This window comes from Brachyhypopomus gauderio, chromosome 7, assembly GCF_052324685.1.
Source record: "Brachyhypopomus gauderio isolate BG-103 chromosome 7, BGAUD_0.2, whole genome shotgun sequence".
NCBI lineage: Eukaryota > Metazoa > Chordata > Actinopteri > Gymnotiformes > Hypopomidae > Brachyhypopomus > Brachyhypopomus gauderio.
Window position 1 is genome coordinate 19,457,301 of NC_135217.1, and position 15,869 is coordinate 19,473,169.

At 51.4% G+C, this 15,869-nt stretch overlaps 1 protein-coding gene across 4 annotated transcripts in view; it reads right to left on the minus strand.

The window, feature by feature from the left end:
• csmd3a (CUB and Sushi multiple domains 3a) overlaps positions 1-15,869 on the minus strand; it is a 141,583-nt gene that overhangs the window by 15,188 nt on the left and 110,526 nt on the right. For all 4 annotated transcript variants that reach the window (XM_077012340.1, XM_077012342.1, XM_077012341.1 and 1 more), the window contains exons 51-59: positions 15,618-15,812; positions 14,402-14,575; positions 12,566-12,739; positions 11,670-11,843; positions 10,791-10,976; positions 9,463-9,636; positions 5,041-5,223; positions 3,434-3,610; positions 1,008-1,187 (exon numbers count right to left, since the gene is read on the minus strand). In XM_077012340.1, the coding sequence (XP_076868455.1) occupies positions 1,008-1,187; positions 3,434-3,610; positions 5,041-5,223; positions 9,463-9,636; positions 10,791-10,976; positions 11,670-11,843; positions 12,566-12,739; positions 14,402-14,575; positions 15,618-15,812 (1,617 nt within the window). The remainder of the gene's footprint in view (positions 1-1,007; positions 1,188-3,433; positions 3,611-5,040; positions 5,224-9,462; positions 9,637-10,790; positions 10,977-11,669; positions 11,844-12,565; positions 12,740-14,401; positions 14,576-15,617; positions 15,813-15,869) is intronic.

The window sequence follows — 15,869 nt, forward strand, 5'->3', positions numbered from 1 at the left end:
CATGATATATTCCCATTTCATATTAATGAGGTTAGAACATCTACAATCAGCAAACAGCAATCACCTGCTCTTATTTTTACCTGTCACAATCTTTGCTTATTATTTATGTCGTTATTAGCTGGAAAATTTGTTAGTGATTAGTTAATGTGCCATATTTATGAGAACAATAAGGAAAGTTCAAAAGCAATATTGTAAAGAAAGCCCCTCAAGCCAAAAAAATATATAAAAAATTCTCTCCAACATCGTGAAGAAAGATCACACATTTGGAGCAGCTGCGATCCAAACCCGCCTCCCTTACTTCAATATTGCCCAGTCAGTACTGATGAGGGGATTCATCTCAAACAGGGAGAGAGGCTGCATTTGAATGGGTGGGTTCTGCAAACCCTGCAGCCGTAATTCCGAGAGAGATTGTGGAGAATTAGCGGCTTGTGGCTGGAAATCCTACAAGCGGGAGCCTTCGAAGAGACAGCAGCAGTTTCTCTTTGGTCTGTGAGGAGGTGAACCACCATACAGAAGAGCACAGAGAGGGGCAGATCCAAGCAGGAGAAGCCCATCTGATTGGTAGGGGCCACTGGGATGTGCTCAGTGACTAAAGTGCATGGCCTAGTTAACGTTTAAGCCAGAAGTTGCTTGGAGCAGGCGATGTAGGTGCCATTATTTATTCATAAAGTTCCACCAATCCCCCCCCAACCCCTCCACCACCTTCCTCAATCTCCTGACTCTCCCTCTCTGTGTGGGAAAAGCAGAGAGAGGTTCTTTGATGTTCTTCGTGACGGGCTCCTCAGAAACAATGACCTGTTTTCTGATCGCAGCTGTCTTGGCAGCGCTGTAGAATCGCAGGGGTTTTGCGTTTGGTCTGTACATCCTCCGAAAGTCTCTAAATATCTCCCCCCGGCATGAGACCAGACAACGATGCGAGACATCACCCGTTACCTCATACTTCTGAACTTCTCGGAAACAGACAGACAACGGACGCGGACGTGAGGGTATCTCAGACCAGGGCCTACCTTGGCAGGCGGGCGGCCGGCCGCTCCAGGTGCCGTTCTGGGTGCAGGTGCGCGTGCCGATGCTCCCGTTCTCCATCAGGTAGCCCGGCTGGCAGGCGTAGCTGACGTTGTGGCCCACGGTGAAGAGCTCTCCGAAGCGCAGGCCGTTGGCGGACACGCCCGGGTCGCCGCAGCTGATCACTGTCGGACAGGTCGCACACGCCGACAATGACTAGCGGCAGTGCAGATCAACAACATGACAACTTACGTCGTGTGTACTCTGGGTTATTCACACACGTCTGCCTACCAATGAAGACTCAAGTTCAAACACACCATAGCGTGCACTCTAACCAGGGCTGCTAGGAAGGTACCCTACCATCATTCATGCGTCTGAAAGATGCCCTTTACATCAGCGGGGTATCATTCACGGCAATGTGAAGACGTTCAAACAAAGCTCCCTTTGGTTGTGTACACAGCACTGTCAGCCCTACTCAGAACTCAATAAGGAGGTGTTTTCATTGGCTAAGGTGCAGGATGAAATGATGATGGATAGCAGCACTTAGCCCATCTCTGTGTGCTGAGCAGTACTTGCGCACGGTCATCTGTGCCTCTCCACGCGCTAATCCACTCTCGTACCACAGCGTTAATAAAGAGGGTCTATAGTGTAGTGGGCCAAGGCTGCGCACCGTCTAGACAAACCCAGTACGAGACACGAGCGTGTGCTATGGAAATATGGGCCAGTTCCACCTGGGCACAGACTGTACATATCTTGTCTTGGGGGGGGGGGGGGGGGGGGGGGGGGATTGGTTTATTTATTTTACAAGCCATCCAGGATTGGCTGAGCAGAGGGGGCGGAGTCCTGGCCTGGCAGCAGATGGAGAGATGGGGTGGTTCAATTGGGGGCTGTTCAATGTAAACGTTGTCTGCTTGCTATTGATCAAATGGTCAACTAGCTGTAACGAGAAGAATTCAGAAGAATTCATATTCCTTCTGCGTGTTGCTCACACGTCCTGAAGGCTACTGCGAGAGAGAGAGGCGTGAAGGTCTTCTCTTGGACTTCTTCCTCTATCCCTGCCCCCTCCTCTTCGTTCTCTCTCAATTCTATTCTTTCTCTCTTTCCTCTCAATCACTCTTTTATGACTTCACGGTATTCCCCGTATTCATTTATTAATAATATCCTGCACATAGCCTCCCTCATCATATTATTCACACATTTGTAGACACAAACTTTCCTTGTCACACTTCTAATAAACCCATCTGTTTCCTTAAACCCACACACAGCCAGGCTCGCTGAAACAGCAACACATGCACATAAACCTAATTGGTTAAATGCTAATCAATAATTAATAGCTGCAATTATAATTGCATCCCAAGCCTGGATGCCTGTTGCAGGCAGACACGCTGTTTGAAGCAATCAGTCACTTGAATGCTTCACAGATGCCCAAAGCCGGCCAAACAGAATGTTCACCCCCACACTAATGATCACCAGCAGCACGGACACGCGGTCTTACCCCCCAGATCTCAACTTCTGGACATAACTTGTGCAATTCTTCACAACCCTTGATGTGCTTTTTGATTCCGAATGCTGGCGTTTCCTTCAAGCTCCACGTTGTTTTTTTGGCCTGCGTTAATTGCCATGTGTTGCTAAACTGCCTCCTCACTATAATAAGTAATTTGTGTCATTGCCCTCCCAGGCAGAAGAGGGCGCCACCTTTGGTTCGGGCGCCTGTCAAACAGCCGTTCTGTAGCCAAACGAAGTCCATTAGTGACGCTGCCCTGTGCCTTATTACCCCCGGCTCCCATCCAGTGTTAATCTCTTGACTTCATCCATTAACAAACTGCACTGCATCATGGGAACGCAGGCATTCACTAATAACAGTGAAGAGGCCTATTGAAATTCTCCATAGCCACACTTTGCTGTTAAACCCCACCCCACCCCCCACCCCCCTTTCATTATTTTGTCTCTGTGCCGACATCAATCTCACATTATTCGTCAGTCAGAGATTGATCGCCCGAGTCGCTCCGTGCAGCTATTATGCAGCCGAAGCCGGCAAACAAATCTCTTTATATTAATGAGATTTCTGGCGAGGGAAGCTGCTGCCGGCCCCGGCACGCCGCCGTGAGGGCGGGAACTCTGCAGAGGCCGTCCAATTACAATCAAGCTGCCCGGCCAGTGGGAATGATCCAGGAGCACTCTGGGAACTCTCCTGGAAGGCCAAGGGAACACTCCGGGAACGCTCCTTTGCTGCTTTGGCAGCGTTTCCTCCACAGAGGCAGTGAGAGGAGAGCCAGGGTGGAGAGGAGTGGACCAGCCAGGGGAGAGAGCTGGGGAGAGAGGGGAGAGAGCTGGGGAGAGGGGGGAGAGAGCTGGGGAGAGGGGGGAGAGAGCTGGGGAGAGAGGCAGCTCGCACGGGCTCAGGTGGGGTGTGTTATGGAGGAGCGCTTACGGGTGCAGTTGGGCTCGGAGCCGGACCAGGTGCCGTTGGCCAGGCACACCCGCGAGGCCGCCCCCACCAGCCGGTAGCCATCAGCGCAGGAGTAGATGACCGAGTGGGAGAAAGCGGTGCCTTCCAGGCAGGAGACTCGACCGTTGGCAGGGCCACCGGGGTTACCACACTGAATGGCTGCAGAGGGGAGGAAGAGGAGGAAGAGGAAGAAAACATGTGGGGGGGGGGGGGGGAATTGGAGGCAAAGAGTGAACCAAAAGAGAGAAGAGAGAAAAGAGGGATGAGAAAAGAAGATTGGAAAGGCAAATAAGTTAAAAACAGGGGCAGATGGAGAACGAGACAGAACATGACCATCGGTACTCAGTACAGTACTAACGGACAGGCTCCATGTTTTGCATTGGGGCAGGTTCTCAATATAGGGGCATTACTGTAATGTGTGTTTCCTTTTGACTTAAATCAGTGACTTCACGAGAAATATTGATCACATTTTTGAGAGTTTGTTTAGGAGCCTTTATTGCACGCGTGCGCACACACACACACACACACACACACACACACACACACACACACACACACACACAGGAAATAAAAACATTACACCAAAGAGAATCTAAATGAACTTCCCAACAGGGCTGCATGGTACCAACAAATCTGTTATTATATTGCCACTGTGAAATGCCTTGCGATAGATCTCCCCTAATGTGACAAGGGTAAAGATTGGCCTGCATTCTACTGACTAGAATTATTTATGCTTGTTATACCACGTCAGTGTCATGATTTATCAAAGCAGCCCAGTACACTCATCTGGAAGACCCGAGACCGGTTAGGAGACGTTCAGGACGCACTAACAAACACTGCTAACAGACTCGTTTGAAAATCAGTTTTCTAACAGTCAACAAACAGCTCTGCTATCCAGATCAAGGAAACAACACTCTGAGGGCAAGTATTACATTCATTGTATTCTAAAAATACATTAAAAAGATTTCACATGGGCCAAGAGGCCGACGGGACCTCGGCGCTGTTCTCTCTGCTGTTGATTAAGCAGCAGGAGGATAAACGCCGTGTGGCCTCTGTGGGGTTAAAGTGTGGGGGCAGCATGGGCTCTGAAGGACCAGCATGCTTTCTGGGGCCTGATGGGATTTAATGTGAGACAAGCTGTTAGATCAAAGTAAAAAAAAGAGAAGAGAGAGAGAGAGAAAGAGAGAGAGACCATTTGGGCTGGAGAGAGTCTCAGAGGTCCAGAGAGCTAACAAAGTGCAGATCAGTTTTAGAGCACGGTCTGGGCGGTAACCAGTCACCCTGCAGAGACCATGGACAGGGTGTTGGCTTGAAAGATTTCACAGCAGAAAGCAAACTGTCTAACCATATACCACCCCCCCCCCCCCCCACCCCCCCCCCCCCATTCCCTCGGTTGACGAACACCCCGGGCCTTGCGGTCCTGGGGGGGGTATGTAGTGCCTTGGCCGTGTCCGGGCACTGTAGCAGAAGGCACGCTCACACAAATATTGGGTTAGGGAGGGAGGGTTCTTGTGGATGTGTGTACTGTGGATGCATGTGTGTGTGTGTGTGCAGGGCGGGGCCCTGCGGTGTCGAGGGCTCACACGTACGCTTGCAGGTGGGCTGGCGTCCGGACCAGGTGCCGTTGGGGAAGCAGATGCGCTCGGCTGAGCCGTACAGCGTGTGACCCGGGGGGCAGGTGAAGCGCACTTTGGACCGCAGCTGAAAGGTGCCCTCCTCCCGCGTGGCATGTGCCGGCGTGCCTGGGTCACCACACTCACCCGCCGTCTCTCCTGCACACACACACACACACGGCGTTCATCATATGAAGACTAACACTCCTGCCTCTCCTCCTATGTCTTCCTCTCACTCACACTCCCTGCCTGTGGCTGGGGAGCAGTGCTGTGTGATCTATCGGAAGGTTAATAAGTCAGGGCCGAGCCGGGCCAGCGCCGGGCCCGCGTGCGTCACCCGGCTCCCTGAATCATTCTGCACTGCCACTCACTCATTTGTTAGAGACGTGATCTCAGACAGCCGAGCGTCTGGGCGGATGGCAGGTGGTTATCCCAGAGGACGGCGCTACCTGTTCTCCCTGCCACTGCTCCACGGCTCACGGGAGATCCGGGGAGGGAGCGTTCTTTAGTCATCTGGTTAACCCCTTATTCGGAGCACTGGCAGCAGTGTAATTACCATGAGGCTTTAGGAAATGCCACCTTAAAGGGTACGCTCTGCTATTTCCCTGGGGTTTTGCTACTTAAAGCTCCATAGCAAAATGGCAACTTTGTCACAGAGAAAGATCGTAAAAAAAAAAAAAAAAGGGAAGCAATACAGACATGGTAATTAGCAATAAAACTTGTAGGGCGTCAATAGCATAAACGTTAACATAAACATTAACCTAAATGTCGTTAGCATAATATTACCATAAGTCATTATTATTGGAAAAGGTAGGGGATTTAGCAGAACACGAACATTGCCTCCCCCACCGCAACCACCAAACCAAGTCAGTTCATTGAAAGACTCAATTAGATCAAAGAAATACATCATCAGCACTGCCACGGCACAGAGAAATTCACCTAGCGATAAATCACGAAGTACAGGGTCCTACAGAATGACGATTATCATCCTGATGCTTGCTAGCATAAATGATTAGCATAAATCATCTCCATAAAGCACGAATGGAGCGGTTGTGGCCAGGAGTCATGTCAAACGGCATCGATTCAATAGCAAAGCAACCCCTGCCAGAGTCTCCCTTGACCCTGACGAAATCCTTTTTAATTACACGTATGGGTACCCGAGGCTCGATCTATGCTCACAGTAGGCTCAATCTATGCTCGCGATAGGCTTGTGGGGACCCAGGAGAGGAATTTAGTTGGTGATTAAAAGCAGTAGAAGCAGCACAAGCGTTGCTGGAGCGTTGCTGGAGCATTGCTGGAGCGTTGCTCTCGCCTCCTGGACACTCCAGGCTTCCTTCGGAAATAAATGCAAACGCGCTCCTCTGCCTCTCGACAGTGCCGCCGGTGAGGAATGAGTTTCTTTTTTCAGTTTGGGAGAAATCTAGGACGTTCTTCTCCTCAACGGCGGCACGTGACGGGTTGGAGCGGGGCTAGGAGAACGCGGCGTGCGTTTTCGTCCGGTCCGAGCTCGGCGCCCCTGACGAAACCAGAGGGAAAGAGGAAAACAAAAGGCCTCGGACTTTCTGCCGAGCCGTCTGCGCGCTGAGCAGCTACCACGGACAGAGCCAGCCTGGCACGCCAGGTGCTGATCCGTCGCCAGCTGCCGTCCTAGAAAGTGCCGGAACGCGCTCGAGGAACCAGAGGCCAGCTGTGGGCTGCGCTGGGGCGCGGGGAGCCGGAGCGGGCCGAGCTGCTGATTGGGTGGGCGTGGTGTCTCTGAAGTGCCATCAACACCCTGCAGCTTAGCGCAGTGCGACCAGGCTCAAGCGTGGATCAGAGCAGCAGCGCTAACTTGGGCACGTGGGAGCGTATCGATTTGGCTTCCTCTGCCTACTTCCGTGTGCCGTACTGGAAGTATTGGCTTTCTGTCCACGCACAATTCGTGCTGCCAACTAATTTGATTTAGGAGCAAAACACAGTGCAACTCTTGGTACAGCTCGTGGTAAAACTGTCGAGCTTTCTGCATATCTTCCAAGCCCAGGAACCTTCACGCTAGCCAAAGCCAACATGCTCTTGGCAGGCCAGAACGGGTTTTAAAATGGAGCTGAAGGTAAATAGTACCTGGGTGTAAGGTACCGTCTTTCAATATTTGCGGCCTGCAATTGGTATGTTCCAGTTGGTTGCAGGCGGCGTTCGGGAGCCCAGGTGAAAATGTGAGCAGGAAAAAGAAGCAGCACGCTGGGCAGAAAGTTGCGGATATCCAGCAGACCGAGGATGAAGATCAAACCTAGCCTGTCAGTCTGGAGACGTTCACACAGAATAGGAGAGTATTTCCAATACAAAACTCACTGAGAAACAGAGGACACAAAGTGTGTGAAGGAGGTAGAGTGGTGAGAGAGAGAGAGAGAGAGAGAGAGAGAGTAGGGAGAGAGAGAGAGAGAGAGAGAGAGAGAGTAGGGAGGAACAGGGAGGGAAGAAATAAAGAGATTAAGAAAAGTGGTGGAAGAGGGAGAGAGTGAGCAGGGTAAAAATGGGGAGCTAGACTGAGAGCAAGAAAGAGAGAGAGAGTGAGAGTGGGTGAGAAAAGGAGAGAGTGAGAGATTAGGTGAAAGAGAGTGAGTGAGCATTAGAGAGTGAGTGAGAATTAGAGAGTGAGTGAGAGCTAGAGAGAGTGAGAGAGAGAGAGAGAGAGTGAGAGTGAATGAGAGAGAATAAAAGCTGGCCTGCATGTGTGCAGCTTTTAAGCATGTGGTGGCTGCGGGTGCCTCATTCTTTGGGATTTTGGGGGAGTGGGGTGTGGAGTTGGGTGTGTGGGGGTTTAGGGGCTTGGGATTTGGAGTGGGAGGGTGTGGAGTGTGTAGGTTTTGGAGTAAGGGGTGTGGGGTGGGGAGTGGGGGTTTTGGGGGTGTGGAAATTGGAGTGGGCGGTGTGGAGATTTTGGGGTGTGGGGGCTTTGGTGGTGTTGGGTGTGAGGTGTGGAGTGTGGGGTTTTGGGGGTGTGGGGTATGGAGTGTGGGATTTCGGAGGTGTGGGGTATGAAGTGTGGGGGTTTTGGGGGTGTGGGGTATGGAGTGTGGGGGTTTTGGGGGTGTGGGGTATGGAGTGTGGGGGTTTTGGGGGTGTGGGGTTTCGGGGGGTGTGGGGTATGGAGTGTGGGGGTTTCGAGGGGGTGTGGGGTATGGAGTCTGGGGGTTTCGGGGGTGTGGGGTATGGAGTGTGGGGTTTGAGGGGGTGTGGGGTATGGAGTGTGGGGGTTTGAGGGGGTGTGGGGTATGGAGTGTGGGGTTTGAGGGGGTGTGGGGTATGGAGTGTGGGGGTTTGAGGGGGTGTGGGGTATGGAGTGTGGGGTTTGAGGGGGTGTGGGGTATGAAGTGTGGGGGTTTCGAGGGGGTGTGGGGTATGGAGTGTGGGGTTTCGAGGGGGTGTGGGGTATGGAGTGTGGGGTTTGAGGGGGTGTGGGGTATGGAGTGTGGGGGTTTCGAGGGGGTGTGGGGTATGGAGTGTGGGGGTTTCGGGGGGTGTGGGGTATGGAGTGTGGGGTTTGAGGGGGTGTGGGGTATGGAGTGTGGGGGTTTCGAGGGGGTGTGGGGTATGGAGTGTGGGGTTTGAGGGGGTGTGGGGTATGGAGTGTGGGGTTTGAGGGGGTGTGGGGTATGGAGTGTGGCGGTGGGAGGGAGTAGATGAAGTGCTTCTGGTTACAGGGTCAGACGCAGCAGATGTGAGACCTGAGGGGAAACAGGTGGATGGAGCGAGAAAGTGAGAGAAAGAGAGAGAATGAGAGAGAGAGACGGATGGAGGGAAAGATGGATCGAGTTAGGTAGAGAGGGAGAGAGGGAGGGAGGGAAGAGACACCAGCTTGTGAAAGCAAATGGGGTTTTTACAGTCTCCATCATTAAAACGAGTGCGAATCGTGGCAAGCTGAGGCTGGAATTAGTGACGCTCTATCAATTAGACGAATGGTCTTTGAGGGACAACACTACACACACACAGACAGGAGTCATTACTCAAAAGGATTTAATTACAACACAAAAGGCCAACAATTCCAAACAGGCCGGCTACACACACAGATGCTGCATGCTCTTGTATGCAGCTATAAGCGTTTCATATTTCTACCCCCCCCTCCCCATTTCTGTCTGTCTTTCTGTCTGTCTCTCTCTCTCGGTCAGCGGGTCTCTCTCTCTCTCCCAACAGCCCTCCATAGCCAAGCAGAATAAAGCGATAAAAATGGCTCAAAGAAAGGCAGGTAGCACAGTTTCTTATCTTTACCACTAAAGTGAGCAGGCCCCCAGTGTGACTGAGTCCAAGTCTACTGACCACTACCCTCCATAACACAAAGCCTACCCTGCAGGCCCCGATAACACCAGCCAGGCTGCTCTCTCCTGCACTCCCCGACCTTCCCACCCCCAGACAACACCTGACCTGAGCAGTGGGGCACGGAGCCGCTCCATTGGCCGTTGAGCTGGCAGTTGCGGCTGGAATCTCCAATCAGCTCTCGGCCCCCGGTGCAGGCGTACCGCACAGTGGCGCCGAAGGTGAACTTGTCTCCAGTAAAGACCGCGTGGGGTGGAACACCAGGATGGCCACACTCGACCTCTGAAACACAGGGCACAGGGGTCAGAGGTCAGTGCAGAGGCCTTGGTTACTTGTACTGTGCCTTCACGCTGTGGGAACTGCTCTTGTGCTTGGTCCATAAAGGCAAGGTTTTCATTGCTCATTTTGAACTCTCTGTGAGCCCCTAGTGACCAATATCATTTTTGGGACTACATTTCCCAAGTCCCGGTGGCTACCATAATAGAAGTTTATTAGACCAGTCTGTGTGTAAAATCCACGCATGTTGAACCTGAATAAAATGAAAAACATGTTGAATAGTGTGGACCTAAAACCCTATTCTGAACACGGTCCTCGTGAATTGCATTCATATGAAGTAAGAAGATGTTGGTGAACTTTATTTGACTTCTTGCGTCTGACATAGGAGTGTGTGTTCTTCACTGCAGTCCCACATCCTTCTGTACTACACGGTCTTCCCAGAGAGATTTAACACGCCGGAGAAGAACAGGATGGCTGGACATCATCAGCCGTGGTCCGTTCACTGCACAACTGAGATGGCTTCTCCAGCCCCATCCATCAATCATGGGCAAGGAGGTGGGGCTAAAAAGGAGGCATAGCCAATTAGTGCCTCACATGCAAATGAGGTAAACTTCCCCCTCCAAAGTGCAGGAATGAGAACAGCTGTCCACCACACACTCATCTCAGAAAGAGAGAAGAGAAAAAATAAGATTTACAATAATGTTTCATTTTGTGCCTTCAAGGGAATAAGATTCTGCATGTGATGCTCTGGGCTTTAAACAGCTTTGGTGTTTTCTAATCTAAACGCAGCAATACAGAAGCAAGCTGTGGTCTAGTCTCTGCTGAGGGATCGCTCTCCTAAGTTGATTCACAAGGTTATGATGGACGTCTACTGAGAGGACGCCAGCAGAGAGAAAGCTCCCCACATTTGCCAATATATTCAATTTAAAATCGCAAAGCTCCCAGTTTGGTCATACAAGCCACGAAATTGTGCAAATGTTCTTTTTATCCTTTTTTTTTTTTTAAACCAACTTTTATTTTATTGTGACATATACGTTTGTACATAAATCCTTCCCATAAATGAAACCAAAATAAAACCAAACAAAGGAGATATGATAAGATAAATAGTATCACGGTTTCAATGTGCTAGGATGAGGAAGAGCAGAGGAAGAGTAGCATACCCATGCATTCTGGTAGCGGCCTGTCCCAGTAACCCAGTGGCTGGCAGGTCAGAACCGCTGCCCCGAACAGGGAGTACCCAGGGTTGCAGTCGTACGACACCACCGTCCCGAAGGTGAAGTTCCCAAATTCGATCTTGCTCTTCCGTATAGAATTAGCAGGTATCCCTGGGTCGGTGCAGTTAACCACTGGGAAAACAGCGACGAAAACATAAAACACAGCTCGTCAGTCACAAACACAGCAGGACGTGCGGCATAAAGAGCCATCAACGGAGCTGGAATAGTCTAATGCTGCACAGTTGCCTTTTGGTGTTTAATATGCATTTGCATTGCCACCTGGATTAATGGCTCACTATGCTGCTGTCATTTTAAGCGCGAGTTAGATCTTCCATCTGTCATCACCTATTGAGAAAAGTTTGCTCAAACCCCTTTAAACACAAAACGAGTTTGAACGATGAGACTGGCTTTTGAAACATGACAAAACATGTACTGAAGCAGTATTGAGTTATCAAGTTTAATTTAATGAGCAGAACCAGATGCGAGATCACAAATGCCTCTCCAAAGTGGCTGTCAGCCACATACAGCCATGCTAGAGTCTCCAAAGAGACTCAGTTACGCTCGTGTTGAATGGACAGACACTGGTGAATGCAGGTATCCACACGGAAGCTGTTATTTCTTGAGGCACAGGGGTGAAGCCCGTCACAATCCAGTTCCATAATTTCATGAATTACCCTTTGTCTCAGAGGGGGAACCTACAGCGGTGGCCGGCGATATGGATCATTCCTGCTCTAAATGAAGTGGCGGTCAGCTGGGATGTTGAAATAACCATGGCGACCTTTATGGCTGTCGCTAAGGTCGGACCCTGGCGATGGGAGAACCCACCTCTGCAGGTGGGAGGCTGATGGCTCCAGTGGCGGTCGGCCTGACATTGCGCGCGCGACGGCCCCTCCAGCACGTAGCCGTCGTTGCAGACGAAGGTGACCACGTCGTTCAGGTTGAAGCCGTCACCCGCCGTGCGGCCGTAGATCGGACTGCCGGGGTGGCCACAGCTGACAGCTGCCCGAGACAAAGTAAGAGTGTTAGCAGTTGCCTCGGCAACACGAAAGGACACTCCGGCGTCCCGAGGTGTCGCCGTACCGCGTCGGTCTGTGACGCCATGAACACTTTGCTGATACTGTACTACAAACACTTTTGACTATTTTAGCCCTCAAAGCTACATATGTATGACATAACAAAAAACAGGCAACAAAAAAGTGAGAGTAATTTTTCAAGCGTCTCTGCACCGCAAATGTCTTTCCTTTTAAACAGATGGAATTAGATCAGTGCTCCGTGCCATGTTTGCTATTGTGTGTTCACACTGAGTCAACCCCCCCCCCCTTATTTTTGGCTGGTTTTATTGTGTGCTAAAGGTTTGCTTGCTTTGTGTTACTCTGCGTTCATGTCGACCTAATCCTGCAGATCAGACCCTCCCACAGCCTGGAGATGCCCGAGGCGTTCTTCTGTTCCAGCCGTGCCTGATCCCACTAACCGTGATCCTAAACCCCTCAATCACCTTGGCTCAGGTGTGCCGGAAGCAGCAAGGTGGACGGGGCTGCCAAAGGGCTTCTGGAGAAGAGCACTGGGAGGTCTACAGGAGATAGCAGCTTTAGCGCTCTGCTCACCTGGGCAGGCACTCTCTGCTTAACCACACCCTCAAGAGACTGAGCTGTGGGCGGGGCTAAAACGTGCAGGGGGGGCGGACGTACGGGCGGGGCGGGAGGGAATGCGGGGGAACTCACACACGCAGGATGGCAGTTGTCCCGACCACGTGTGGTCCTGCTGACAGATACGCACGGAGGAGCCCAGCAGGCGGAAGCCGGGGCTGCACTGGTACACCACCGTGTCCCGGTAGCCGAAGTTCTCGCCGATCACCTGCCCGTTCACGATCCGTTCCGGTTCGCCGCAGTGACCCGCTGGGAGAGGGAAACGTGTTCTTAGGCAGAGTTTACGGCATGCGCCTTCTTTGACTCATCTTTTTTTCACTGTCGGTTTAAATGAGAGAGACATGAGAGAGATGTTTTGATCTTCGGTTTCACCCCGAGTTGGAACCCCAAGAGCATCATCGACTCAAGTGAGAACTAGTTTTGCTAGCGGGACTCCGTCTGGTAGTCAGCGATTCTTCACTTCCCTTAACGGCACGCAGCTCTTTCCGACACATCCACGCGTGAAGTAACTCTTGCTAAAGATAATCAACCAGCCAGCTCGCTAGATGTTAAAATCAGAGGCTGATGGGAAGTTATGACACACCTGCTCTTCGCAAAAGGAAAGCCAGAAGCAGCTTAAAAAAAACATTACATGTAGTGTGAACCCCCCCACCAGTATTTCAGTGTGCTTCGCGTTCAGCCGTCCAAACATGCACCACGAAGCCTGCGCCATCCGTCCACCCCCTCCACCCCCTCCACCCCCCTCCACCCCCCTCCACCCTGACGCGGCGTAAAGGCCTGCGGAAGCAAGCAGCCTCCAGGGTTGAGGCGCGGCGTGTTAGCCTTCCACAGATGGTGCCGTTGCGCTCGGCTGTTGCAGAGGCATCTGTTGGGCATAAGGCAGGTGTTTGGGGCCCACCGCGTCTCCGGAGCATCGCGAGGGATCTCGGGCTGGGAGGCTCTGGTCTGACTATCTGGGGGGGGTCAGTTCCAGTGCTACGTCACCTGACTCCCCCTGCTAGGAGAGGCGTGGATCACAACAGCTATTCTGGCCCATGCTCCTGCTTCAAGAGAAGGGAAGGAGAATAAAAATGGCTCCTGTCCGACCCGATTCCCATTCCTGCTCTCTCACTCCCATTTCCTGTAGCTCTTGTTTGAAAGTGAAATTCATTCCCTCCGTCGGAGCCACGGACCTCTTTGACATAGCTATTATAACACTGCCGTGCTCTGGAATGACTTGGGAGGTGTTTCGAAATATCAAAGCAGTTTTAACGCTGGCAAGAGAAAAGGCCACACACAGCAGGTGTCCTGCCGGGGAGAGATGTGCTGTTTTCAAACCTGCGAAACTGCTGAGATTATTTCTGAGAGGTTATTTGTACATTACGAGAGCAGCTTTGATCAGAGACGTGATATTGAGGACATAAAGTCTTCTACACTTTTAGTGACACGTAGCTGGAATGAACTGTTCTGTTTAGAGACAAGGAAAATCAAATATACAAGCCATTCATTTACCTTTAGTGAACTGACACAATATTACAGAAAGCAGTGACATCCCTGGTAAACACATATTTCTTCATCACATCAAACCCTTTCCCCCAGGGTCGACTATAGCTCTTACAAGTCTGAAGTTTATTGACTTTGGACTTTGATCATTTATATTAAAGTCCGCTGATCAGATTTACCCTATTTAACTTCAACATGAACTCTGACAGTTCTGACATCTATGCTGAACTGAACTAAACCATCCAGGAATAACAACAACACTGGTTGTAATAGTGTGACTGTATCCTAGAGTGTTAACATGACCAACACTGAAATAAAAGCAGGAAGCAGACGCCCCCGTGTACATGAACGATCTCCCAACAGCCCACATTAAAGTTAATCCTCGGCTGCAGTGTGGGTAAGTCACGACGGAGAGGTCGGTGTCGGTACCCAAGCAGCGTGTCTCCGTGCCACTCCACAGCCCGGACGCCAGGCACTCACGTACGGTGGAGCCCACCAGAACGTAGCCCGCCACGCAGGTGAAAATGGCCGTCGCGCCGAAGGTCGTTTGAGTTCCAATTTTCTTCCCATTAGGAGGAGTGGGCAGCGTCCCGCATGAAATAACTGTGACAATAGAGAGGGAGAGGAATGAGCAGGCATGCACCTCAAAGTCAAAGGTACAGCTGTAATTTACACCCAATTTGATGGTCTCCTTTTTATACCACCCTCCCCCCCCCACCCCGCCCAAAACATGCACCATGGTTACAAGGACAGCACAAAAAATGTCTCGGCCAGGCTGCCAAAATGACTAATCTTGATAACGCCTTGGTTTATTGGCTTTGGAGAAAGTGAGCTTCTAGAAGTGTTGGATCGAAACAAGCCTCTGTATTGAGGCGCGAAGATACGGGCACCGCGTGTGGTCGTGACATAAATATATGAGCCTCTCGCCAGCCTTGTAGCTGAAGCCAGACAGCTACAGCTGAGCCATTATCTCTTACAATAGCGACTTGTGCCTTCTTTCCTTTGGATAAGCGTCATTTTGGAGAAATGCCGCGGGTCCTTCCTGGCCCGGGAGCAGGACTGCATCACTGATAACACGCATGATAAGGTGCGTTATAGTTCAAGGTTCCGCCACCCGCTCGAGAGGACCACAAACGCATTTGGCTTCATTCTACCCTCCCATTCATCTGTTCACTTAAGTGGGGGGGGGGGGGGGGGGGGGTGTTTGATTTTTCACGTAACGCTGGAAAGCCCCCTGGCCGATAACGCAACGTGCTTGATAAATGGCCCCCCGACTGTCTTACGCCAGCGAGGATTTTATCGAAGGCGGCAAAGTCCGTCACTGGTTTTAGCCGCCGACTGCTTCCCTGACAGCGATAAGAATGTTTGTGATATTATCGCATAACCACGGGTTGCATTTGGAATCATGCGTAACCAAGTAGGCATCTCATCATACGGCAGTCTACACCTTCACGTAAGCGCCTCAGCTGAGCGGAGACGCCCACGCGTCCCCCTCTCAGTGCCCAGCTCACAGAGACAACAGTCCTGCAGGAAAACACACAACCCAAGCTGCCTGATAACCTCAAATGAAGCAGCCGCTGCATTATATATAAGGGGCGGTCACGGTCGAAGCTATCGCGTCTGATCATGACAACCTCTAACTCACTCTTGCAGCGGGGTCGGTCATTTCTCCAGCTCCACGTCCCATTGGATGTGCAGTGGATGTGGGCGGGACCCAAGCGGTAGTATCCTGGGTTACAGTTGAAGGCGACTTTGGTTCCATATTCGTAGCGAGAGCCATTAACAACCCTCCACTTGCCGTGATCCAAAGAGAAGGAGCCGATACTTGGGCACACCATGACTGGGGAAGGTAAACAGAGGGAAACATTGACACCAAACACCTAGAACAAGCCACCTT